The sequence below is a fragment of the Lepeophtheirus salmonis genome, chromosome 1 (assembly GCF_016086655.4).
Source record: "Lepeophtheirus salmonis chromosome 1, UVic_Lsal_1.4, whole genome shotgun sequence".
Classification (NCBI taxonomy): domain Eukaryota; kingdom Metazoa; phylum Arthropoda; class Copepoda; order Siphonostomatoida; family Caligidae; genus Lepeophtheirus; species Lepeophtheirus salmonis.
Window position 1 is genome coordinate 33014414 of NC_052131.2, and position 23898 is coordinate 33038311.

A 23898-nucleotide genomic window follows, 5' to 3' on the forward strand; every position below is an offset into this window, starting at 1 on the left:
AAAATAACTCGCTCATTGTTAATCCGATTATGTTCAAAATTCGTAGTTTTTTTGATAAAATCATATTGATTCCTAAAAGTTTATAATTTTATCTATAAAATAAAGTATTGCAGAAATATAACCCTTCAAAAAGTTGCTTGAAGTAATTTCCAATACTAATTTTTTAGAATAATTTAAGACATGTGACGGAGAAGGGCGAAAATTCAAAATTTCATTTTCTCTACACAAGTGTCGTAATAACCAGAGGGCAGGGCGACCTGGACCCCAATAATTTCTTCAGTAGTTGTAACTATTGCCGATTTGTTAAGTCCCTCCAACCAGCCCTCTCCCCCCCATAAAAAACCGTGATTACGGCACGATATTGTACCGGTAGGTTACTTATTCAAGATTTTTTTTTTTAAACTAACAGCATTAAAACAATAAATGGGTTTGAAAAGTCATGACATTTTCAAGTTATTAATTGGTTCATTAACTCTAAAGATATGGTCGAGCGTCTAAAGTTGAATAAAACTATTAAAGGTTTCATAAAACGTCTTTAGTATAGTGATTTTTGTATCAAATACAAAAATGAGTCAAATGTTCTTAATAAAATGCTAAAATATTTTGTCTGTTTTTAATAAAAATAAGACTTCTATTTTATCTTGAGCTATTAGGTGCATAATATTGCCGCTTTATCGTTTGTGTTGCAAATTAAGAGGGGATATGCGCCAGGATTTCCACCAATAATTGTATGTGAATTAAGATGGTGTTAGTTAATGTACAAACAACATTCATTATGTTCTATAGAGCATCTGGGTTCAAATCATATGGAACATTACTGTTGCAATTATCCTTATTTGAAATTAGCAGAGAACTGCACTTAATACCTTTAGTTCTAGGTAATTTGCTTTGAACGATATTACTATAAAACTATATAATCCCAAAATATAAATTTTATGCATTAGTCATTAAAATCTTCATTCAATTAGATAAGATCTAATATTAATAAATGTAATAAAATCTATAGAAATGACTCAATTGAACGTATAGGTAAGTAGTACGCAACTTTATTCGTAAGGAATTTTTTTCGAAGTCCAACACAATATATATATATATACATATATATAAAAAGGGTTATATGACTCTAAAAGCTATAATCATTATCATGATACAATGAAAAGTTCTGTCGAAAGTGGTGAGATCTAAATCAAAAGAATTAATGGTTTTTCTTAACACTATCTGATAATTATTATATTAGTTGAGAGAGAGAGGAGAAACAAATCTATTAATTATATCTAATACATCATTAAAACACAAAGATATATAAGTAGTGAGGAATGAGGTCCATTGTCTATCTATGATTTATTTTACTTAGTTTTGAGAATCAAGTGGATACCTGATTCTGTGTAAACAGGCTCACTCATATCTCCAAGCTTCAAAGCAAAAGCAGCCTCCTCAAAAGGTTTTTGCATTTTATTCTTTCCAAACAATCCCAAATCCCCTCCTCGTACGGCTGAAGAGCAATCAGAATATTTGGTGGCTAAGGACTCAAAAGTCTCAGTTCCAGATTTGATCTTTTCTGCATAGCCTAGTAAGATTTCTAAGGCTTCCTCTTTGGTTCTGGTGATATTATTTTCCCTCCATGATGAAGGACGCCTCGAGTCTTTGTGCTTCACAAGCAAATGTGAGACCTGAACTTTTTCTTCTCCATCATCTGCCGGCTCCGTGGGAACTTCCCATTGGGACTCCTTTGTGAATTTATTCATATAGTACTTTTGACCAGTGGATCGGGAGACACGTTCTTCCCATCCAGGAGGTAGATCGGACATTATGCACGGAAATAAGCAAATTCGCTAACAACTTACAAGTGTGGCAACACCGATAAGGAAAAAGAGAACTTAAAATCGAAAGCGAGGTTTTGTGGAGAGAAAGGGGAATATGGAAGTAAGGCAGAGCAGCTTGTTAGCTTCGATTGGGTAGCGTAAGGTAACTTGAAGTTAGCTGACAACTTTTTTTGATGACGTCACAGTGGAGCCAAGTTCAGTGTTATAAGTGTTATTACTTATTAGCTACTATTAAGGTATCTTGAAATACATGTATTTCAAGTTACCTTGCTTTTAATCTCTTTTTTTAGTTAATTTGAGTACCATAATCGTTGGAGGGTTAAAAAGTTACAATAATAGAATTGTCTGATAAGAAAATAAAATACTATTATATGATGTATTAATGAAATTAGCTTTGTAAATATAAATTTCCTCCTAAATTGACTCCACTGTGATGTCATCAAAATAATCAGTACAATTATAAACAAAAGCAAAGAAATTTCTTATCGACACACTTTTTATATAGTCACCTTGGGGGCGTGGCTTGTGAGAGTGAGCAAACTGTTAGTTAGCTAGGCCGTGAGTTCATAATTGCATCATCAGCATTTACCCATCTTTTTCCTTATTATTGTTATTAATATGATGTCACGTCAACAGCTATAAATTAGCATATTTTGAAAACAAATCCACGTTGTTCTAAAAGACATAAACTAATTCTATTTATTGGCATAAATTTACTCGAAAGCGGAATATAATGAAGAAGAAAGGATCAAATCGGACTCCTCGCAAAAAATTGGAATCGGTTGTAGAAACCTATTCGGACGATGATGAAAAACTGGACTTGGATCTATCTTCAGCATACAATCAAAATGACTTTATTCTCCCTAAAAAAAGGAAAAAATCCTCCCTTCCATCTGTTGAACTCAGTGACTCTGATGTGGAAATGGAAGATGAGTCAGGTTTGTATTCCATATTGAAAGTGTGTCCTTATGTACTAATATTAATTATATGCCATTGTATTGTGTAGACGAGGATGAATATGATACCACTCGATCCTGGGGTAGGAACAAAAATAATTTTTATGGAGGAAATCTTGTTTCTAAGGACCCTGGCGAGGATGAGGATGAAGGCGATGAGGATTTTGATGTGACTGAGGTGAAGGAAAGTCAAATGATGCAGCTCAAACAATTGCAAAAACTGGATGAAGATGATTTCGCAGATATGTTTATTCCCAATATCGCCAATATTCCGTCACTGACTCAAAATGATGAGACAAAGATTAAAGCCGATCTTGGTAATATGTCTGACAAGGAGAAAACAGAGTTATTTCATCAAGAATCGCCAGAATTTCGTAGCATAACACAGGATTTTAAAGAGAAGTTAAAGGAAGCAAAGGATTTTTTATATCCTGCAATTAAATTAATGGAAAACGGTTCTATTCCTGCAAAGGGCTTAGCCGCGAGATTGATTAAAACAAAGTTTGATTTGATTATCAAGTAATTTAATAGATATTGTTATATTTTATATCGAATAACAACTTCATAAAATTAATTTATTTGCAGCTACTGTGTCAATATCTATTCATATCTCATTTTCAAATCTAGAAGAGTGCAGTTAAAGTCCCATTATTCACTCTCAGGCCGTTTAGTTCAATATAAAAAACTCTTGGACGATTTGATCCCTTTGGAAAAAGAAATCATGAAGGAAGTCAAATCGGTCGTAAATGGACTCAAAAGTGAGAATACTACCATTCAGGATCTCATTAGTAATAAGAATCATGAGAGTACATCTTCTAAGCCGATTATGAAGCCAAGAAAAAAATTAAGGATACTGGAGGATACTGTTATGACCAAAAAGGTTGTGCCTGTGTCTATTGAAGAAAAGTTAGATCTCAATGAAAATGATTTACCTATTGAGGACTTGGATGAGGAATACGAAGAAGAAGGTAGAAGGGCTATTAATTATAAAATAGCCAAAAATAAGGGTCTTACTCCTAAACGAAGCAAACTCCAAAGAAATCCGAGAGTTAAGCACAGAGTTAAGTTTGAAAAAGCGAAAGTGCGGAGAAAGGGTCAGGTCCGGACTGTTAGAACGGAAGTTAAGAAATATTCTGGAGAAATTTCTGGAATCAATGCGAGAGTCAAAAAAGGAATTAAATTGGCTTAAGTGCATCGATGTTTTCTTGGGTCCATTTTACCCGTTTTTCATTTTTATATTACATATTATGTTATCCATTAGAATAAATGTGTGATGTTGACATGAAGCTAAGATAATTCACTCTCGTAAAGATGCATAGTGGCTGCATCATAATCTCACGATATAGTGCCTATATTTCATTAATTTCTTTTCTCTCAGATCATCAGTGCAAAAGTTATGAAGGACGTTAACCAATTAAGTGAAGTTAATAATGAAGATATTTCATCTCACTTTTAATCAATAAATTACTAATCCCAGGGCCGTATTTGGTACGATGAGAGTGCACATATTAGCTATAGTAATGGAAATATGTATATAAAGGAGGCGTAAACCTGTGGCCCTTAGATCAACTTGCATTGAGAATTGTGCACTTTTATTAATCATAAATTGTATTTATTACTAAAACATGCAGCCCTCGATCTATTTGGAACGCTAACGTGCAAATCACGTGGAAAAAGTTGAATACCTCTGATATACTATACAGCTATTAAATAATTGATATATATTACCATTATACCCCATCCTAGTTATTAATTAACCTATCAGTGCTCCTGACTGATTAAACTTTATATTTTTAGTAGTTAATGGAACTATGTATTCTTATCAGGATGTAAGTGAAAGCGCTTCAGAATGCCCCTCGAGTTACTCCTAGAAAATATGTATCATTACTCATTGTGCCGGTTTTAGAAGCCCCACTTCCCTTACACACCTTATATGCACATCGGAGTTACTCAAACATTGAATTAACGAAGTGAAATTCAAGTATTCTTGATTTATAGAAAGATTAATTTAATATTTATTCCACTCATTTTAACACATTTATATTGGTTTATAATTCATTTAAAATAAAGAGATACATCTGCAGTACCGATATGTGTTTTCAATACATATCCCTTTATTAAACTGTAAATAGTTAAATCATTAAGGGGTTAATTTTTTAAACATGTAAATTTTGAGCATCCTTTTTTTAAATATTTTTTCGTACAATATTTACACCAATAGCACTTCCTTTCCTCCTTTCTTAGAAATTTATAATATAAAAGACACCCTTTACATGTTAAACATCTTTTCCTTGCTGTTTTCATCTGATGTTGATGAGCAACCATTGTTGGAGCATGCGAAGGTTCAAGATTTGTGTCTGATTCTGAAGTTATCCTCTCTCTTTAATTCGTCGTAAGCAGCTGTCTCTTCTTCAGTGCTTTGTTTTATTTCCGTAAATCCATTTGTTAAATAATGAGTATATATTTACTCTATTTTTGATTTTGACATCCTCAAGAGGAAAGAAAAGGTAAGTATACAAACGTCCTTGTCACCTATAACGAATTTATTGTTAGTTTTATCCTCTAACTCCAGTGAGGCGAAATGACTCATCACGAAAGCTACGTGAATCTTAGAAGACATGCCTAAACATTGATTCCGACGATGAGACATTTCTTCCATCGTAAACAATTTGAAACAAGGAGTCTCTTTACCTAAGACTAAACAGTTGCAACCTTCACTACAAAAATTAACCAGTCTTTTTTTCTCTTCTTCCTCCTCTTCACGTGAAGTGACAATATCAATTTGACAGAATCGGAAATTCGAAATAGCGGTTGCAGAAGCCGAAAACATCTGGGCATGAATTTGCAGAACTATAGAATATAATTGAAAATGGTACGTCGCAAAGGAAAAATGAAGAGGGATATTACTGTTTTAGTAGTTCATCAATGCGAGAGACCGGGAACTACGAGAGAAAGTCAATCGTACCCACATATACATGTATTTCGTATTTTGTTCCAAGCTGTCGATTTTTCAGCTTATTACCCTGCTTCAGTGTTGGTTAAATTCGAATTAGCTACTGCGCAACCTTATCGATGGACGATGGGTCAAATAATATTTTAAGGAAAAAATTAAATGGCTGGTTCTATATGTACAATTTAATTTCTTCTTCAATGCATCATTTTCTCTTCTTTATTTATAACTAAGTGACGTGGCATGTATCTCCCCCAAATCATCAAAATTTTAATATTGAAGTAAAAGAATATTAATCTATTAAAATATATATTTAGACTGATTTTTTCGCCCGTAGCAAATTTCTTTCAAATAATTTATTAATATGAAATATTATTCCTTGGTTCATCTTTCAATCAAATTTGTAATTAGTTCATAAATCTATTTGAGTCGAATCTATTTGTACACGGAGTCGAATGGGTTTGGAATCGCAAAGTTCAAATAGGTGGGTTCGGAGCCAAGATCATAAAATTAACAATATTATCTTAAACCATTAATTACGAATAATTTATTGTTAGATCTAGTTTTAATTAGTTTTTTTATGTTGACTTATTATTTTAGAGGCTGAGAGCTAAAATTGGATTCCTAGAATCTGATTAGTATAATTTCTAGAGATTGGATTTCTAATATAAAATCCTGGCTTCGAATTCAACAATTTAAATTCAAATCATATATATATATAATTAAAATAGATTATTTTATTTTAAAACTTTTTCCATGTTTTGTTGTAACGTACATATTATATATGAAAGAATATTCCAAATAATAAAATATTATAAATAGTTAAAAAACTCAATAGAATTATTCAATTTTTATTCACGCAATATTGGCATCAATAACCCCTTGTTATCATTAAAATTGGTCCTTTAGCAGTTTTTTCATCTGACTCCTTTTGACAATTTTTCGGTAGTTTACTTTATAAACTATGTATCATTAGATTACTTTATATAAAATATGTTGGAATAATTTTTAAGATGGGTTGCATTAATTCAATAAGGGATTTTTTTTAAATTAAGTCAAGGAATTCTATAACTAACTATAGATTTCCTTGATTGAGTATAAGAAACTGTTTGTTTTCCATGGAAATTAAAGGTTATTTGTATTTCTAAAAAGATTACCACAAGGCCAGATAAGTTAAATATACTAAAGTTAATTAAATGTTGATTTTTTTCTTAGAAATTTGGATATTTTTATTGATTAATTTTTTTATTTTACTTATATTCTAAGTTGTTTTTTAACATCTAGCTACTGAGTATGCAATTTATCCCACGTATAAAACCTGGATATTTCATGAATTTATAAAAGAAGTGCTGGGGAAAAGGGGAAGGTATGTCACTACTGTAACTAAAAATACCAGGGCAAATTCATCTGACAGAATTATCCTGAAGTAATTAATTGTTCAATTCATGAATGCAATGTTCGTTCTGCTACCTTCAGCTATATATTTTAATTTTGGCCGAAAGGTATTGTATGCACACTTTGATTTATTAATAACAAGACATAAACAAAACATGGTAAGTTTATGACGTCACTTGCTTACTTAGTTGTATTGATTTTCCAGCTAGACAGTAGTCGTGCGCGCACCTACTCTCAAGTACAAATCACCCTTTTTAGTTTCTAAAGACTAAACTCTACACTAAGTGATTCAGATTGTGTGCTTCCATCCATCGGGTTCTCGATTATGGAAGGAACGGAAGAAAATAAAATTCGTGGTCGTCCAAAAGGGCAAAAAAGAACCCCCAAGGTTCCAGGTGCCCCCAAACAGCCTCTAAGTGGTTACGTGCACTTTGCTAATGAAAGGCGTGAGAAACTTCGTAAAGAATATCCAGAGTGTTCCTTTGCCGAGCTATCTAAAAAATTAGCTTCTGAATGGGCGCGTATGTCAGCGGAAGAAAAGGTACATTCCACTTTACTTTTGACCTTTTTATTGTTGTGTAATATGTAATGTTATAATTTATCAAATATCCTTGCTTTAATATTTAATAAATAATTATTAAATTCAAAATATGTTCATTTTCAGAGTCCATTTACGGAAAAGGCCGAAAAAGACAAAGAGAGATACACGAATGAATTAGCAGCCTTTCGAAAATCCGATGCCTATAAAAATTACCTAGCAGATAAACGAAAAGCAGAGAGTGCTAAGATCGAATCTTCTTCCTCACAGTCTATTCCACAACATCCTCTTCCTTTACCTCTACCCCAAGAACCCGTCTCTTCCATCGTTCCCTGTCCTTCAGGAGGGGGATTTGATGTCCCCATTTTCACGCAAGAATTTTTAGAAGTGAACAAAGCTCGTGAATCAGAGCTTAGAGCGCTCAAAAAGTCAACAGCTGAGGTTCAGGAACGAAATTCCGTTCTTGAAAGACATGTTGATAATTTACACTCTGGTATTCGGCGCCTCGAGAGAGAAAGTGTTTCTCTACAGTCTGAGAATCAGGCACTTGAAATTCACTTCCAAAGTCTTAGAGACCTTTTCCTTATCAACTTTCAAGGACTTGCTCTGAAAAAGCATGATGGTTCCATTACAGAGGATAATTTGGATGACTATGTTAAGGAGCTCTTTCATGTTGTATCCTCTGAGGAATACGAGGACCTATTACCTAAAATATCGGATGTAGCTTCGAAAATTGATATCTCATCCCTAAGCTCTGTGAATGTTAATAATAGCTGCCACAATTCCCAATGATAATTAATTAATTATTTTTTTACAATGACTGTAGATATGTAATTATATGTTTTGAGAATTTTATTTTATATGTGTTTGTATGATCTCATCTATTTTTTGACGAATAAAAAAATTAAAAGAGGTTGAGACTCCATAAACATTATTTATTTGTACCAATAGGTAATTATAATATGTATATAAACTATTAAGTATAAATTGACATCACATTGGGATGATCCAGCAGTCCTTTTTATAATCCCCTTTGACTGACAGTCTTCTTTTCTAATTTGTTTTTAATTTTTTCTTCCACACGCTTGTTCTTAGAGTCAATTTCACTTTCTCTGGGTGTAAGGATCCGCGGCAAATAAGACTGAGTCACTTGCCTTGCAATGCAAATTCCAAGAATAATTGGAGCAAATCCTGCACCCCTGGCGATCCAAGCTGTCTTAACTCTATTTGAAAAATAATTGGAGTAGGTAGCTAAATAGAGCGTACTCATGGCGAAGAAGAAGACAATCATTCCACTGGTGGCATGATACATCTTTAATTTGACTGGCTTGATGTAAGATCTAAAGTTGATGGAATAGTTAGCTACTACCCCTCCAATAAAGATAGTGATGAATCCTATTAGTGTCGCAAGTCCAAATCTTCCATGCCATGTCGTAAAGTGTTTACGGGAATTGATTTCCTTGTTAAGGAAAACAGAGGTAAACCCTGCAATGAGTGCAAAGAGCCCAAAACACTGAAATATCCAATGCAGTTGAACTTTATCTCCTCTGGGTGAATTGGGAGTGAGGGAAGAAATCGGCGAAAATATGAGTATGGCCTGGAGTGATAAGAGTCCGAAGGCAATAATCATACAAGCAGGATGCCAGGAAAATAAATCCGTTCCTGGAGGTGATAGATAAATGTAGAAACCCGTGAGAAGTACGCAGAGGAGATGTACAACCATGGTTCTTCTATATTTGAAAACGTATTTCAGTACTAGTATAATGTTAAATCTAGCGGTTTTTGATGATGGTAAGGGAGAAAATAAGAAACAATTATGTGTTGTTTTTTTCTAAGGTAGTGTTTGTAAATTTCAAATAATCATTGCATTTACTATTTAGTTATCAAAAAAGAAAGTGAGGACCGAGCAGGAGGCTTGGGGAAGGAAGGTATTCAATAGGCAATAGTAGAGTAATACACAGATCGAAGACAGAATTAAGCAGTGGAACTTGGAAGTAAAAAAAAAAAACATACACACAAAGAGAAAAAATTTCTCTTCTTTTAACTTATTTATTGAGATGTTAAAATGCGCGCATTTTTAAGCGTGCGAGAATAAAAATTGTACGAGTTATTAATTATTATAATATTAATATCCAGTTGTAACTTCTTCAAGCAAATAAGTTGTTTATTTATTATTATATAGCCTATTTAAATATTACATATTATGATATTAAACATATATTATATTGCATAAATGTATTGTACTAGTTACAATTTTGTACATGTTGTATCTTGTATAAGCAAATTGTACAATTTATAACCAATAATTATTTAATAATATGAACCCTTATTTACTATCCAAACAACAATGGCACAGAGAAACGTTACCTTTATTCCTTTTTATCATAGATTTGATATATTTTTAAATTATTTTAATGTTTTGATGATACACCAGGATTTTAAAAATAAATTATTTTTTTGAAAAATGTTATGTTCCCAGCTCTGTACGCCAGGAATGTAAAATATATATTTAGTGTTCTAATTTTTTTTACTTTTTGGTAGTTTTAACTCAACTGAACCCGCTGTAAGATGTTAAAACGATTTTGTTTAGAATAGTTCATCCAATATATATCTTACATCAACAACTGAACAAGTCCGAACTCGTAATTAAATTTATTGGTAGTTACAAGCATTTATTAAATAGATTTGTAATTAACTGATTGAGATGATCATTGGGTACAATTGACTTTTATTGTTACCTTTAAATGTATTTTAATTAAAGTACCGAATTCGTTACGTCGGGCAGTAAAGGTTTAAGTAAGAATTAAGACCGCAGGGGGAGAGCTAGAAAATTATAGATATGAAAACCACAAAATTATTGATGTGGTAGAATAAATTATTATGAGAAAAAAATTGCTAAGGTCATTCGATGAAATTATACTCTGGAGCAAAAATTTAAATTAAACAAAACAAAATACTAAACTAAGCCCCCCCCCTCCCCCCACATAAGTATAATCCTTCGGACGCTCCTTCCTTGTGATGGGGATATATGCAATAATTGTATAATCCTTAGATAGAGGCGTCCGCAGGCAATGGGTTGTAGAGGCTTAACCCCCTCCCCTACAAATTAAGGAACTTTTGCTATTTTATCTGCTAGGAGGAAAAAAATTTACGCGAAAATAAAGCTAATTTTTTTTCAAGGTATCTTTTCAGTCTGGCAAATAATGCAGCAAAGCAAAAAATTTAATATTTGAAATTTTTTTCCAAAAAACTTAAATTTTTGTGAATAGCTGTGCATTTTTTCCCAAAAAAAATTTATGGATAACAATGGATTTTTTTTTTTTCAATAAAATTAATATTAGAATTTTTTTCCGAAAAAATTGATTTTTTTGTGAATAGCTATGAATTTTTGGAAAATTATTCAAAAAAATTAATTTTTTGATTACGAAGATTTTTTTTTTAACTTTTTCTTTTCGTGCATATTATTCGTTTATAAATAATTAATATCGAATATTAATTGATAAAATAAAATGAAAACATCAGTTAGCATTTGATAATATTTAAATGACGGATGTTGTATTTAAATAAACCATTGTGAAACGTAGAAATCGTAACTTGTACACAAAATATATAATATTTACACCCATTAAAATATGAATTATTATTAAAAAGTCTACCTCCATAATTCCTCACAGTCTTAGTAGTAGTTTTTCAAAAAAACTTATTTTTTGATGAAAAAAAGTATAGAGGTTATAAATAAATAATGAAAATGTTTTCTTGTGAATGAGAAAAATTCCTTAATTATTTATTTGCGTATCTGTTAATTATTTAAAAAAAAACATCTCGAAGTTTTACATTTATATTTTAAATGTAAATATCCTTGTTATAAATGTCATGTACAAGTAGTAACTTGTATCAAAAATTGTACAAGTAGCAACTCAAAAATGATATGAGAATGATCAAACGATATTTATTAATGACTTAACTTAAAATTTTTATTGATAAGTATTATGTGCCACATTATGAAGTTCAAATGTTCATGGTTATAATATTACTCGTAAGTACATAATTAACTAGAATGGGGCACTCGATAGAGCCTAAATCTACGCCTATGGTTGTTTTTCCTAAGTTAAATATATGTATCAAAATGAAATGGGATCAAATAATATTTTGAAATTAAAATGACTGATTACGTTATTTTATAAAGGGCAATTAAGGAACGTATAAATTGAATTTTGGATAATATGTTACAAAAGTTATAACTTGTATATATTAAATTAGGAACTTACAGCTAGTCGATCATAAAACGACTCCTTCATAATGTTTATATAAGATGATAGAAATAACTAATAAATTACCTGCACAATATTACCTATAAGTATAACATAAACAATTGAAATGAAATATCAAATATTTTTGGGTAGTTTATAGATATTTTTACACTCATCATGAGCTGGAGCAGCCAACGTTTCCTCATCATTTTGATCCTTCTTGTCGTAGAGAACCAAAGTATTATTTTTAGTAAGGAAAGCAAAATTCATCAGGAATTAATTCCCCTTTTTGATTGGGATTATCTTTGGAATGATATCCAAGGGATATTTCAAAACTGCTCCTACAGACTTCCAAATTATTTTTTGTGTGGAGATTCACACAAAGAGAACAAGTCATGTCAATGTGATAAAGATTGCATCGAATACGGAGATTGTTGCTTTGATTTTGCACGATCTTTCATTCACGAGAGAACTTCATCTCTTATTCCTCTACAAAATTGTGAATCATTAAATGTCTCCACAGAGATTTATATGATCAACTACTGTCTTAGTAATAATACTGATATCAAGAACAAATGCGAAAAAAGAGCTGATCCATACAACTTCCTCATGGATATTCCTGTAACAAGTTCCAAGACTCTCGTAACGTACTCAAATATTTTTTGTGCACTTTGTCATGATGATATTTCTTTGAGAGCTTTTAACTATAGGTAATTATGGATACATATTATTAATATAAAGAGATGTACATTATGTCTTATATTTAAAATCAAGCCTGTCTTGTTCAAATCAAAATATAATTGAAGCTTGTGGACTCTCAGTGAGTCAAGATATATGTTCTGATGAAAATTATAATCCCAAAACAAGATCATGGACCAAATTTCTTCAACCAAATGATTCTAAAAATAATTGCACCATCGCAGGATATCCCATCACTTGCCAACTTAATCTTCTGGTAGATATTCCAAATATGCGATTATGTCAGACAAATGTAAAAAGAACTTGTTCGTTGGTTGACACTGTCGGACTCATATATTGTAATTTGTATAGCCTTCCATTGGAATATGAAGGAAATATCTATCAAAATCCACATTGTGCAGTATGTAATAAGTTAGCTCTTGAGCAATTGAATATATGTTCTCAAGAGTATTCCAGGAGATATCTTTACAAAAAATCAGGGATTATGAAAGGTAATGTTAAAAATAAATTAGTTTTAGAATACCGTACTTCATATATTTCGCATAGAATACATTTCATCAAAGGAATTTGAGTTGAGCTTTAAGGATATTCGTTGTGAGGATGATGATGAAAGGAGTAATTACTTTTGGAATAGTTTTAATAGTGAATGCTACTACGTTGATTGTGGAAAATTATACGAAAATCAAAACGGCAAATGTAATTATCAAAATTTTACCAAACAACTTGATGGTAATTGCAACAACATTTTGGATTTGATGCCTTGGGAAGTAAGGTATACAAGCTAAATGTCTTCAAAAGCTCCTACGGCTTTTAATAATAAAAACCTTATTTATTTCTTTAGAATATTGACTAATGGAACAATTCATTACAAACGTAAGGATATATATTTTGATATAGGTGAATATGAGCTCTATTTTATGAGTCAAGAGGATTATCAACCTATCAATCGTTTATATCGTGTTTGCTCGCAAGACAAGGATTACCCTTTCTTCAAAGTATGTACATAATCTTGGGATCCAAATAGATTAGGGGGGCTTATTAGCCCTTATTACTGATATTTTATCCTCTCTCCCAAACTAATTAATTATTGAACAAGTTTCCCTTTTATCAGAAACCCGAAAGTATAAATAGGCAAATACACATTTTCCATTAATCATACTCTTATTTATTTCAATAGAGGGATAAGAATATTCAATTTTTACATGAAATTTGTACATCCCTGTCTCTCATCTCTCTCTCGACGCATATATTTATCCATACAGCTCTAAAAAAGCTTCGAAATTTGTTTGTGCAAAACATTTTGGGGCTTTCCTGTGCTCTTTTTATTTATCAATTCATCATGATCACCGGATTAACCTACAAGTAATCATTCGAGTATGATACGTCATGTCATTCATTCATGTACCTACATTTTATCGCTTATCCAGTGATTCTCATTCCATTTGTATGTTTATTGCAACAATGCTCCATTACTTTCAATTAGTTGCTTACTCTTGGCTAGATATTATTTGCTACGACCTATACCGAACCCTTCTAGTCAAGGATCTAACAAACTTAAAAACTGTTGAAGGTAAGAAAATTAAACATAATTATTCATTTAAAATATTCTTAACGAAGGAAAGCGGAGATTCAAGTTGTATTCTTACTATGCCTGGGGGGTTCCTGGCATTATTGTAAGCCTTGGAATCCTACTAGATCAGATTCAAGCTCTGGAAGAATATCATCCCTACTATGCGAAAGGAGATTTGTGCTGGATCAATACAAGGAATGGACTCTTACTATTTTTTGTAATTCCACTGGGTTTCTCTATTTTCAAAAATATGTGTTTACTTTTGACTACATTAGCATATTGGATAAAGATGATACGGAAGCCGAGTACTCAGTTTCACAGGTACATATCTTGACATATTTATTTTTAACTAATCAAATATACTTTTTTAAAGCATATCCTGTAGTTCTATAGACGGTTCTAGAGATATAAAAGATTCCGTAGGCGAAGACACTTTCAAATCACCTACCAAAAAAAATGATGTACGAAGGATAACAAGACGTTTATGGAGCACGTTCTGTATATACTTACTTATGACTCTTTTGTTTATATTTGGAATATGTGGGATTTATTTGGAAAAGAAGGGCCTGTGGTACTCATTTGTACTCATCAATGGGCTTCCAGTAAGAATTGAAACTTTTCCTTTATTTTTTTTAGCATTAATCTATTCATTTTTTATCAAGGGAATCTGTATTTCTATTTGTTACACCTTCAAGCTTAAGGTTTACTACATGATTTACCAAAAGATTCTGGGACGACCTCATCCTTCCTTCAAAGAACGAAAGGGTTGCATAGAAAAAAAGAGAGTTAACAATAGCAAGAATCAGGGTTTGTATTTTGACACATATATGTCTTATTTAAAAAAACAACAACATGAAAGATTAATAATTAATACTTTCTATTTCAGTCAAATCTAAAAATAGCAGGACTCGTAAAGATGCAAGAGAGCCTCCCATACATCAAAATTCAAATAAAAATAAATTAAAGAGACAAAACCCTGTTATAGAGGATGTGAATGTTCCAATGAGTCCAACTATCAAAAAATCATCTGATAAAAGAAAAAGAGCACCAGTCGTATTAAACAGTTCATCTTTGTCTTCTACTTCCATTGATGGTGAGACAATCGTGTGAGATTCACTGTTTCTGTAGAATTTAACAAATGAATAAAGATTTTATGATATCAAACAAACCATTCATTTTATATATTACCCTTTGCAAATTTAAAGTGGAACAAGACAAGATCATAACATATATATATTTAAGAAATATAATTTAATTTAATTATAAGTTTAAGTCAAATTTTGAGGAATTTATAAATTGTATGTATTTCCATTTTTTTAAATTATGTGATTTTATAAATTTGATCATGATTTAGGAGCAGGAGTGTTAACTTTCCTGAATGCAGCAGAGGATGAAAAATATTTGGCATTTTCTTCAGTTGCAGACTTTTCAGCTGCATGGGGATTAACAATTTCAAGACCCTGGAGAGGGGTAAATGCCACACTGGAAGCTGTTCCAGAAATATGTTTTTTGAGAGAGGTAGCTCCTCCATAGGCCACTTGCTTCTGCAAATTTTTTTTGAGAGTTTGTGAAATTCGAACCTTGGTCCTTTCATCAATTTGTGCCATTCGAATACCCCCTCCAATACCCGACTTTCCGATATTCCCACGAGTATAGCTCAAATCATTTTGATAAACGTCTTCTTCTAGCTCTCCAAAATTCATTCGATTGGCTTGTTTTCGAAGTTCAGTAACTGCGTAGTGTTCTTTCATTTTTCGTACTCGACGACCTCCTCTTCGTTTCTTGGGTGCTTCAATAGGAGCTGGTAGAGCCTTTGTAGCTTTTACTGGGGGGAGGTTCTTGGAACTTGTCGATTTTCTTTTCTATTTCTTCTCTAAAGTCTCTCCCCAAATGCCCATCTGCTGATTGATGAAAACTATCAACCCTTGCCGCTAAAGTGCACTTAGCTCCCACGACACGGCTTACTTTACGTCTTACATCTGGAGGAACTGACTGAACAAGTTCAGAATAATACACGAAACCCGTATGCGGGAGAAAAGACATTTTTTGAGAAAATCCTGACTTTACTTTCTTTGTCTGTCCAAGGAGGTTTATATTATTAGAAGGCATTTTGGACAAATTGGTTAAGCCTCCAGCAGCTCCCATGAGTTTGGCAGCAGTTGAGGGACCGACAATTGCACTCAAGTTGGGAGCAATAAATGTCATTCTACTGCTCACATAGTCCAGGATTATTTTTTTTGGATTCATTCAACGATACAGCCATTTTACAGGATTCATATACAATGTTTAAATCCGACTGAGGAATATCCACTCCCTGAGTTGTAGATGCAGTGACGGAAACAACCATGATAGTGGCCTGGCTCAAATATTGCTCCAAAAACGAATTGTTTTTAGCAGTTTCTAAATGATTTCCTAGCTCTTTTGCCGTCATAAGATACTCTAAAGGGCTAACTACAAGTGTATCCAGCTCAGGAAATTTGACAGAATAGATGTTTTTAGCAAATTTATGAATGACTCCAATTTCATCATCAATCTCGGCCGCTAAATTATTGGAATCAACAATTAAAATATACTCTGGGTCAGCTTCAACGGGTCCAGTGAGCAGATCTCTATTTTTAGACGAATACTCTTCGATTCTCTTCAAAATATTCTGCAGTTTCTTGGATTCCAGCAACTTTGCCACGGATTTTAATCCCTCTCCATTTCCTTCATCAATCTCCATGTTGATAGTATCATCATCCAAGGGCTCCTCTTTAATCTCAATGAGCTCTTCATCTTTTATATCTTCTTCATCCTTGATTAACACATTTTCTCCCTCATCTTCTTCGAGATCCGCCAATAATTCCTCCGCTAAAGACATGTTTGATGTTGATGTTTGTTTGTTTGTAATAATTGCGTGACGTCAGATATTAATAGATCTAGCTAGGAATACAATGAACTCCTCTATATAAAACCACTTAGCAACCTAGTATAAGTTACCTTGCTCATAGAGTATTTAGGAGTATTAAGTTCCTGCCTTGCTTTGAAAAATATGTAGTAGAAACTATGTACAACTATGTACTTCTCCTTTTAATTTGAGATAGTTATCATCGGAAATTCAAACATTTGGCTCGGATTCAAAACTATGAAACATGATTACATATTATAATATTATATAGAACATAAATAAACATTCTATTAATTGCTGATTTCATATTCCCTAATAATTTCAACTTTTTTTTAATATGCGCATTTTGTTATCATAAGTGATATAAGTAAACATGTAATTAATCATTACTAATAAACGTCTAGGATCCTTTTAGCTTTGATAATACGAACCCACATAATAGTATATTCGATGTTTAAATTTATTAAAGTTGGAACATGAGAGGTTCTGTGTTTCATTTTATTTAAGAAAAGAAATATATGAGGTAAGAATTCTATTTTAATCAAAAAAAGTGTCTAGGTAGCAGATCTTAATAGATTCTTAAGTAATATACGGTCAAATCCAAGGTAACTTGAAAACTTGTATATCAAATTAATTTGGTCAAATCCTTTTTTTTTTTTAGACGAAAAGTTGATCTTATCTGGATTTTTCTCTTATTCGAAGTTAAAAAAACTTAAATTTTTATAAATTTATTGAAATAGCTGTACAAAACAGATTTGTATGCATATTTTGTAATGTAATATTTATTTAATATATTTATTATTTATTTATTCTTACTCTTTTTCCATTAAAGATAAATTTATTATAATATTTTTGATTTCATCTACATTTGGATTCTTAAGTCTCTTAAATTGAATCAATCGCCGCCTTAAGGAGTTCCACATATTATTCAGTTTTTTCGTCTGAGTTTGCTATTGTAACTGGGAATTCATACTTCAAATAGATCTCAAGCCAAGTTACGAGACCTTAACAAGTGACTTTTGCATTCCATCAACGAATTTTTTAATGTGTTTTTATAATATAATACAATGATATCTGAATATGTAACTTCATTTGTAATAATTGACTGCAGTGATATATATCAAACAATACGTATAATACAATTTTATATATTCATTCATTCCACTTCAGAATGAGAATCCGCTCCCACTTTATTAATGTGTACAACTAATATTAATGTCCATTCCTTTGTCAATGTTTACTTCCATTAATTAATTTCTTTCTTTTAATAAATGTAATTACATACTACGTAGTTGCTCAAGAGACTTGAATCACCGGAGTTATATATCTAAAACTAGGAATTCATACCTTCAATGGATTTGAAGACAAGTTATGAGACCCTATCAAGTGACTTATACACTCCTTCAACAAATTTTTGAGTGTATTTTTATCATTTGATACAATGACATTTGAATATGTAACTTCATTTGTAGTAGTAAATTTCAGTGATATTTGTCTAAGAATATTAATAACACAACTTTATATATTCATTAATTCCAATTCAGAATGAAAATCCTGCTCCAACTTTATTAATGTGTATAACTAAACCATATTAAATAATGACATGAAGTGTCGAGAAAAAAAAATAGGGCCGTTTCATTAGTGTTTAAATATATATTTACATTTATTAAAACAAATTAATTAATTTCGAAATTAAAATCTTTATTATTGATAAATACACTCAAATAACTTATGCTATTTACCACTGGGTTGAACTTTATCGGATTGGTATGGCTTTTAAGTCATATATTTGTATAAAAGGCAATCCAAATTTTATATGCATCTCTTAATGAGAGGTGTATGTTTCGTACATTGTCAAGCCACATACTTTAAAGGGTCGAACTAAGAAAGTTTGGATACCACTGGGTTAAGATCCAAAAATTGCAGACGTCAACAATGCTGGCGTCACTTGAAAACGCCCTATAATCTAATTGTAAAAATTACAATTTTTACGTTTAATAACGGTTTAATTAATTACAACGTCAGTCTTTTTATTACAGATAAGTATATATGGATGCTATCATTTCGTTTTGATCTATTAAAATTACGCATTTATTATTTGTTTACAAGTAATAACAACTGTGGGTATTTGAACTTTTTACACATACTGCGTACACTAAAATAGAGCGTTTTCATGCGACGTTATCATTGTTGATGTCGGCCATTTTGAAGCCCTAAACAACCCAGTTTTATAAATTACAATAAAAATTAAACCCCTTTTCAATAACATTATGGAAAATAGTGAACTAAAAAGATGTCAAAATTCTCAGTTAATTTGTATCTACAATATCGAAATATCACAATGGAAAGAATAATATAATTTTATCTAATGTTTACTTTTTTTGTTCCTAATCGATTTCTTTTTAATGGTACACATTTCGATATTACATGAGTGTTTTCAGTACATATCACTTTGACTAAATTCAGATAAAAATTGTTTTAATTAATAAGTAATCTATTAAAATTTTCATTGTCCGTCATAAATTGCATCACAATGGAAGGGCCGCACTATTGAGGGCTCATAGTTGATACTTTTACTACATAAACTGGAGAAATTTCTAATAAATCTTGATTAAACTTCATCAAATGGCTTTAAAAATAAAAAAATTCTTAAGACCTTAATTGATGCTAATGGAAATGATAAACAGTAATATATGAATTAAATCAGTCATATACACTAAAAATCCCTAAAATGGCTAGATTTGTACAACTTTTTTAATTTATCTTTTGATCGATTAATATGAAAGAAGGATAATTAAAGAGAAATATATTATTATTTCCATTGTAATTGTTATTTTTTATTTACAATACGGAAATAAGATTTTATTACGATGTTATAACATAGTTTTAATACACATTAGTGTCAGATTATGCAAAAACTACCCATTAGATAGATAATTTGTTTATAGAGAGTAAGGTTTTATAATATATATTAAGATATAAGTCCTTATATTTGTTGGTCCATTATGACATCGAATAGTTCACTATTTTCCTTGATATTAGTGAAAAACAGTTTTTATTGTCATAAAAATTGGTTTTTTAGGATCCTAACATGGCCGACATCAACACAGGTGTCGTCACATGAAAACGCTATAACATAATATAAATATAGAACAAAATATCAAAACTGCATGCAGTAACTAGTAATATTAAATATGTCCTTTATTGGAATGCGAGAAATGAACTCCTTGAACTGAATTAAATACGTAACATATATATATATATACTTTTTTTTGTGGGGGAGGGGGGGGGGGAATTAAGTCAAGTCAATCAAGTACATTCATATAGGGGAAAGTACTCTTTGCTCTGCAATGGAATAAGACGAAAATAATGATAAATAATAGTTGGATTATAAGTCCTAAGAATGGGAATAATTATTCCGAATAAATTATTCCCATCCTGATAATATTACGAATAATACAATATTAGAGTACTTAATGTTTGATCAATGATCATATGTTCTTATAATAATAGAAAAATGATATCATCTACTCTTTCATACGTTTCATTAAATAATTGATAGGAGAGGGTGTATGCCATTTATTTTAAGAGAGTTGGAAAACAATATTGGGAAAGAGATAATAGAAGTCAATATCCTCATTGTTTGTACGTTGTTTTTATACAATCGCTTTGTGCAAAAAATTGATTATAAGGATAATAATAGTTATAAAAAGAAGACAAAAAGAGACATGCAAATTGCTTCGGAGCTATCTAAATATCAGCTAGTAGCTAGCTTTGTAGTTTCTTGTATTTATATTGACTGTATGTACTGTATAGACGACGCATTCAAGTATTCATAATATTTGACATGCCGGAATTGCCGTCCATTTTCCCTTCTGTTCTTTTACTACTTAGCTTTTCTATCACTGCTATTCCATTCTTCATTGCGTTACTGACGTACATATAACAAGAATAAAACACCCATACCTAGCAGTCAAATCAGTACATAGAATAGATCTAAGGGAAAATCGTACGATATCGAATGATTTCTACGGCAAACAAAAGAAAAACACAAAACACCATTTTTTGCTCCAGGAAAGATTTGCCATATTTGTTTTATCACCCTTTTTTATAGGGTTCTCAAGTAAGAGGGATTCGGATATTTATAAATTATATTGTTTCGAGTCGATGTCAAAATAATATCTATGTTTATGTATTTCCTTCATTTCAGAGAGCGAGTTGGGCAAATAGAGATCTCAGTTCCGGGATCATGAGTGCTCAAAGATCCTTTGTGGCGTCTACATTGATATTGTTCATATAATATAAGCCTTTTTTCTCTGAAAACTAATTTCCAGGAGTTGTTACTTGTTACCATCCGTTTTTATAAGAGTAAGTAATAACTTAATAAGTACTATTGATATAGGAGATTTCAGTCCTAAAAAGTAAATGGGGTAGGTAGGTATGTACCTATTATAATTACCAACTCTCACTTTTCGGGATAAATATAAAATATCTATGCTCTTACGTGCCATAACTTTGACTGTCAGATTGGGTATTCAGTATCTGAGTGATCTAAAAATAAGGATTACAGGTTAACACTTTTATTAGTTGACTGAGAATGTAGTAGGTAGTAACAATCGCACTCTAGACTCTTCTCTTGACAATAAGTAATGTAATAATTGCACAAGTCAGCAATGTAACTAAATTATGCAGGCTAGACGATGCTTTTTTTTTTTTTTTTTTTTTTACTGATTGTTACATTTTTCTTCCTTACATTCTGACAAAATAATATTTTCTCACTTTCAGTTTTCTTTCGGGCCCCTTGGGTGTATTAAGAGAATGGTATGGACCTTTTATCGGACTATAATGTTTTTATAAATTTGTGGATTTATTTTTCTGTCATGATCACTAAATTTTCCATTCGTTTCACTTTTTTTTTACAAAGTATTATATAAATTTATTCATCTTATATATTTCTTAAAGGCAAAAATGAGATTCTCACCAGCAACTAAAAATATCACCAAATTAATGGACATAAAGTCCTTAAAACTCTTGGATCATTTTGCATCCTTCAATCCGTCCCCTCTCTCCATTGGACAATTTCTAGAGTTTGGTCGAAATGCTACGGAGTCTGATTCATTTCATTTCCTTATAAAAGAGGCTCCAGTTAGGATGTCGAACATTATGAAAGAGATCAATCTTTTACCTTCCAATCTCCTTCAAATTCCTTCCATAGTGGAACTTCAAGTATGTATATGTTATGCAATCATATGTATCTTTGTGTAATTAAATTTTCATATCTACATATATATTTTATCATTAGGGGTGGTATGCTCAAAGTTTTAAAGAGCTTTGTGCTTACGAGGGATGTGAGGGTACATCATCTATACTACAAGAGTTTCAAAAATCCTTGGATGTCATTCAAAAGCGTCACTCAAATGTGGTTCAAACCATGGCACAAGGTGTACTTGAATTAAAAGAATCTCATTCTGTGGATCTACAAACTGAAATGAGCATCCAGTATTTTCTTGATCGTTTTTACATGTCTCGTATTTCTCTTAAAATGCTGATGACTCAACATATGCTACTATTTGAGCGCGATGGTGATGAAGCCCAAATGGGCCCCAATTACACAAGAGTAGGTTGTATTGAAACAGAATGTAAGGTCAGAAGTGTCGTGATGGATGCCTATAATCATGCATCATTTCTATGCGAAGAATATTATCATGTTGCACCAGACGTCAATATCACTTTAGCGACTAATAAAGAAGGGAATCCTCCTCTTGAGATGGTTTACCCTCCACAACACCTTCATCATATTCTTTTTGAATTGTTTAAAAATGCTATGAGAGCTGTTGTGGAGAAAAACAAGACTGGAGATATCCCTGATATCGAAATTCTTATCGCACTTGGGCAACACGATATTACTATTAAAATTAGTGATCAAGGAGGAGGAATCCCAAGATCTGTTACAGATCATTTGTTTCATTATCTCTTCTCCACTGCACCTAGACCCTCAATGACTCCAACTAAGACGCCTCTTGCAGGCTATGGCTATGGTCTTCCTCTTTCAAGACTCTATGCAAGATATTTTCATGGAGATCTTATTTTAAATTCTTACGATGGCTACGGTACAGATGCTGTTGTGTATCTTAAAACGCATACCTATGAGGCTAATGAGCTCTTGCCCGTGTTTAACAAAACATCAACCAAACAATATAAAGCATCCGTGCCTACCGCTGACTGGACTGATCCAACTTCCTCCATCAATAGGCACTTTCATCCGCATATGTTCAGTACTAAGAGTTATACGAATAAGTCAACACCACCCAACCCTACGGATGGAGACAGTTAGATATTGCCTTTTTAACGTGATATACATACAGAAAAAAAATAGAGAGAAAGACTAATTATATTAGATCCATTAACTTGTAAAAAATGTTCTCTTTTAAATATTATTTTAATATTTATATGTACAAATATAGTATCATGAATATATTTGTTATATTCTATTTTGAATGTATTGTATTTTTTATATGAAAAAAATACTAATTTAAAACTAAATTTTTGTTTCTGTGTTTTTCTCCAATTACATATATTTATTATTAATCATGAAAAATCCTAGGTAGCCCTACTACTGATTCTTAAAATATGGGATCCATACATTGTAAAAAGATGGTTGACAACATTTTATGAGTAATTAAATTTCTAAATTGTTTTCTGGAATTTTTGTTTTGATTATCACTCATTATCCCTAAATTAATATTGTAGTAAAAATTTTTATTTGAATGAGAATGTTCAAAATAATTATCATCGCACTCGGACTACACTATTATAAGTAACTAAGTAAT

General features: G+C 31.6%; 7 protein-coding genes across 12 annotated transcripts; 4 read left to right on the plus strand and 3 right to left on the minus strand.

Annotated features, from left to right (window-relative positions):
* Positions 1 to 1030: 1030 nt before the first annotated feature.
* Positions 1031 to 1920, minus strand: LOC121124875 (peptidyl-prolyl cis-trans isomerase NIMA-interacting 1-like). Its single transcript, XM_040720077.2, has one exon. The coding sequence runs from the start codon at positions 1806 to 1808 to the stop codon at positions 1347 to 1349; it is 462 nt and encodes a 153-aa protein (XP_040576011.1). The 5' UTR covers positions 1809 to 1920; the 3' UTR covers positions 1031 to 1346.
* Positions 1921 to 2004: 84 nt separating this feature from the next.
* Sas10 (UTP3 small subunit processome component Sas10) lies at positions 2005 to 4059 on the plus strand. Of its 2 annotated transcripts, XM_071891320.1 has the most exons (4): positions 2005 to 2059; positions 2114 to 2761; positions 2830 to 3298; positions 3365 to 4059. In XM_071891320.1, the coding sequence occupies exons 2-4, from the start codon at positions 2557 to 2559 to the stop codon at positions 3966 to 3968; spliced, it is 1278 nt and encodes a 425-aa protein (XP_071747421.1). In that variant the 5' UTR covers positions 2005 to 2059; positions 2114 to 2556; the 3' UTR covers positions 3969 to 4059. The 2 variants fall into 2 exon arrangements, with proteins under 2 accessions (XP_071747421.1, XP_040575976.1); XM_040720042.2 differs by having other exon boundaries at positions 2022 to 2761.
* Positions 4060 to 7316: 3257 nt separating this feature from the next.
* Positions 7317 to 8575, plus strand: LOC121124855 (high mobility group protein 20A). Its single transcript, XM_040720060.2, has 2 exons — positions 7317 to 7665; positions 7789 to 8575. Exons 1-2 carry the CDS (start codon positions 7450 to 7452, stop codon positions 8452 to 8454), a joined length of 882 nt encoding a protein of 293 aa, XP_040575994.1. The 5' UTR covers positions 7317 to 7449; the 3' UTR covers positions 8455 to 8575.
* A 1-nt stretch (position 8576) lies between these two features.
* LOC121124866 (transmembrane reductase CYB561D2) lies at positions 8577 to 9538 on the minus strand. Its single transcript, XM_040720069.2, has one exon. The coding sequence runs from the start codon at positions 9383 to 9385 to the stop codon at positions 8684 to 8686; it is 702 nt and encodes a 233-aa protein (XP_040576003.1). The 5' UTR covers positions 9386 to 9538; the 3' UTR covers positions 8577 to 8683.
* Positions 9539 to 12061: 2523 nt separating this feature from the next.
* Positions 12062 to 15349, plus strand: LOC121124757 (uncharacterized). 2 transcript variants are annotated; one of them, XM_040719949.2, is made up of 10 exons: positions 12062 to 12622; positions 12687 to 13102; positions 13158 to 13383; positions 13453 to 13606; positions 13789 to 13973; positions 14039 to 14181; positions 14229 to 14502; positions 14555 to 14783; positions 14844 to 14988; positions 15068 to 15349. In XM_040719949.2, the coding sequence occupies exons 1-10, from the start codon at positions 12090 to 12092 to the stop codon at positions 15289 to 15291; spliced, it is 2529 nt and encodes an 842-aa protein (XP_040575883.1). In that variant the 5' UTR covers positions 12062 to 12089; the 3' UTR covers positions 15292 to 15349. The 2 variants fall into 2 exon arrangements, with proteins under 2 accessions (XP_040575883.1, XP_071747387.1); XM_071891286.1 differs by having other exon boundaries at positions 14567 to 14783.
* A 51-nt stretch (positions 15350 to 15400) lies between these two features.
* Prp31 (pre-mRNA processing factor 31) lies at positions 15401 to 17274 on the minus strand. Its single transcript, XM_071891288.1, is given in 4 exon segments — positions 15401 to 16013; positions 16015 to 16410; positions 16412 to 17103; positions 17161 to 17274. Coding segments are annotated over 3 exon segments (1515 nt in total). The 5' UTR covers positions 17042 to 17103; positions 17161 to 17274; the 3' UTR covers positions 15401 to 15524.
* A 3384-nt stretch (positions 17275 to 20658) lies between these two features.
* Positions 20659 to 23611, plus strand: Pdk (pyruvate dehydrogenase kinase). Of its 4 annotated transcripts, none has more exons than XM_040720030.2 (4): positions 20659 to 21191; positions 21279 to 21436; positions 22031 to 22294; positions 22371 to 23611. In XM_040720030.2, exons 3-4 carry the CDS (start codon positions 22037 to 22039, stop codon positions 23400 to 23402), a joined length of 1290 nt encoding a protein of 429 aa, XP_040575964.1. In that variant the 5' UTR covers positions 20659 to 21191; positions 21279 to 21436; positions 22031 to 22036; the 3' UTR covers positions 23403 to 23611. The 4 variants fall into 4 exon arrangements, with proteins under 4 accessions (XP_040575964.1, XP_040575958.1, XP_071747414.1 ...); XM_040720024.2 differs by lacking the exons at positions 20659 to 21191; positions 21279 to 21436 and adding exons at positions 21663 to 21714; positions 21854 to 21889; XM_071891313.1 differs by lacking the exons at positions 20659 to 21191; positions 21279 to 21436 and adding exons at positions 21678 to 21719; positions 21854 to 21889.
* The last annotated feature ends 287 nt before the right edge of the window (positions 23612 to 23898 follow it).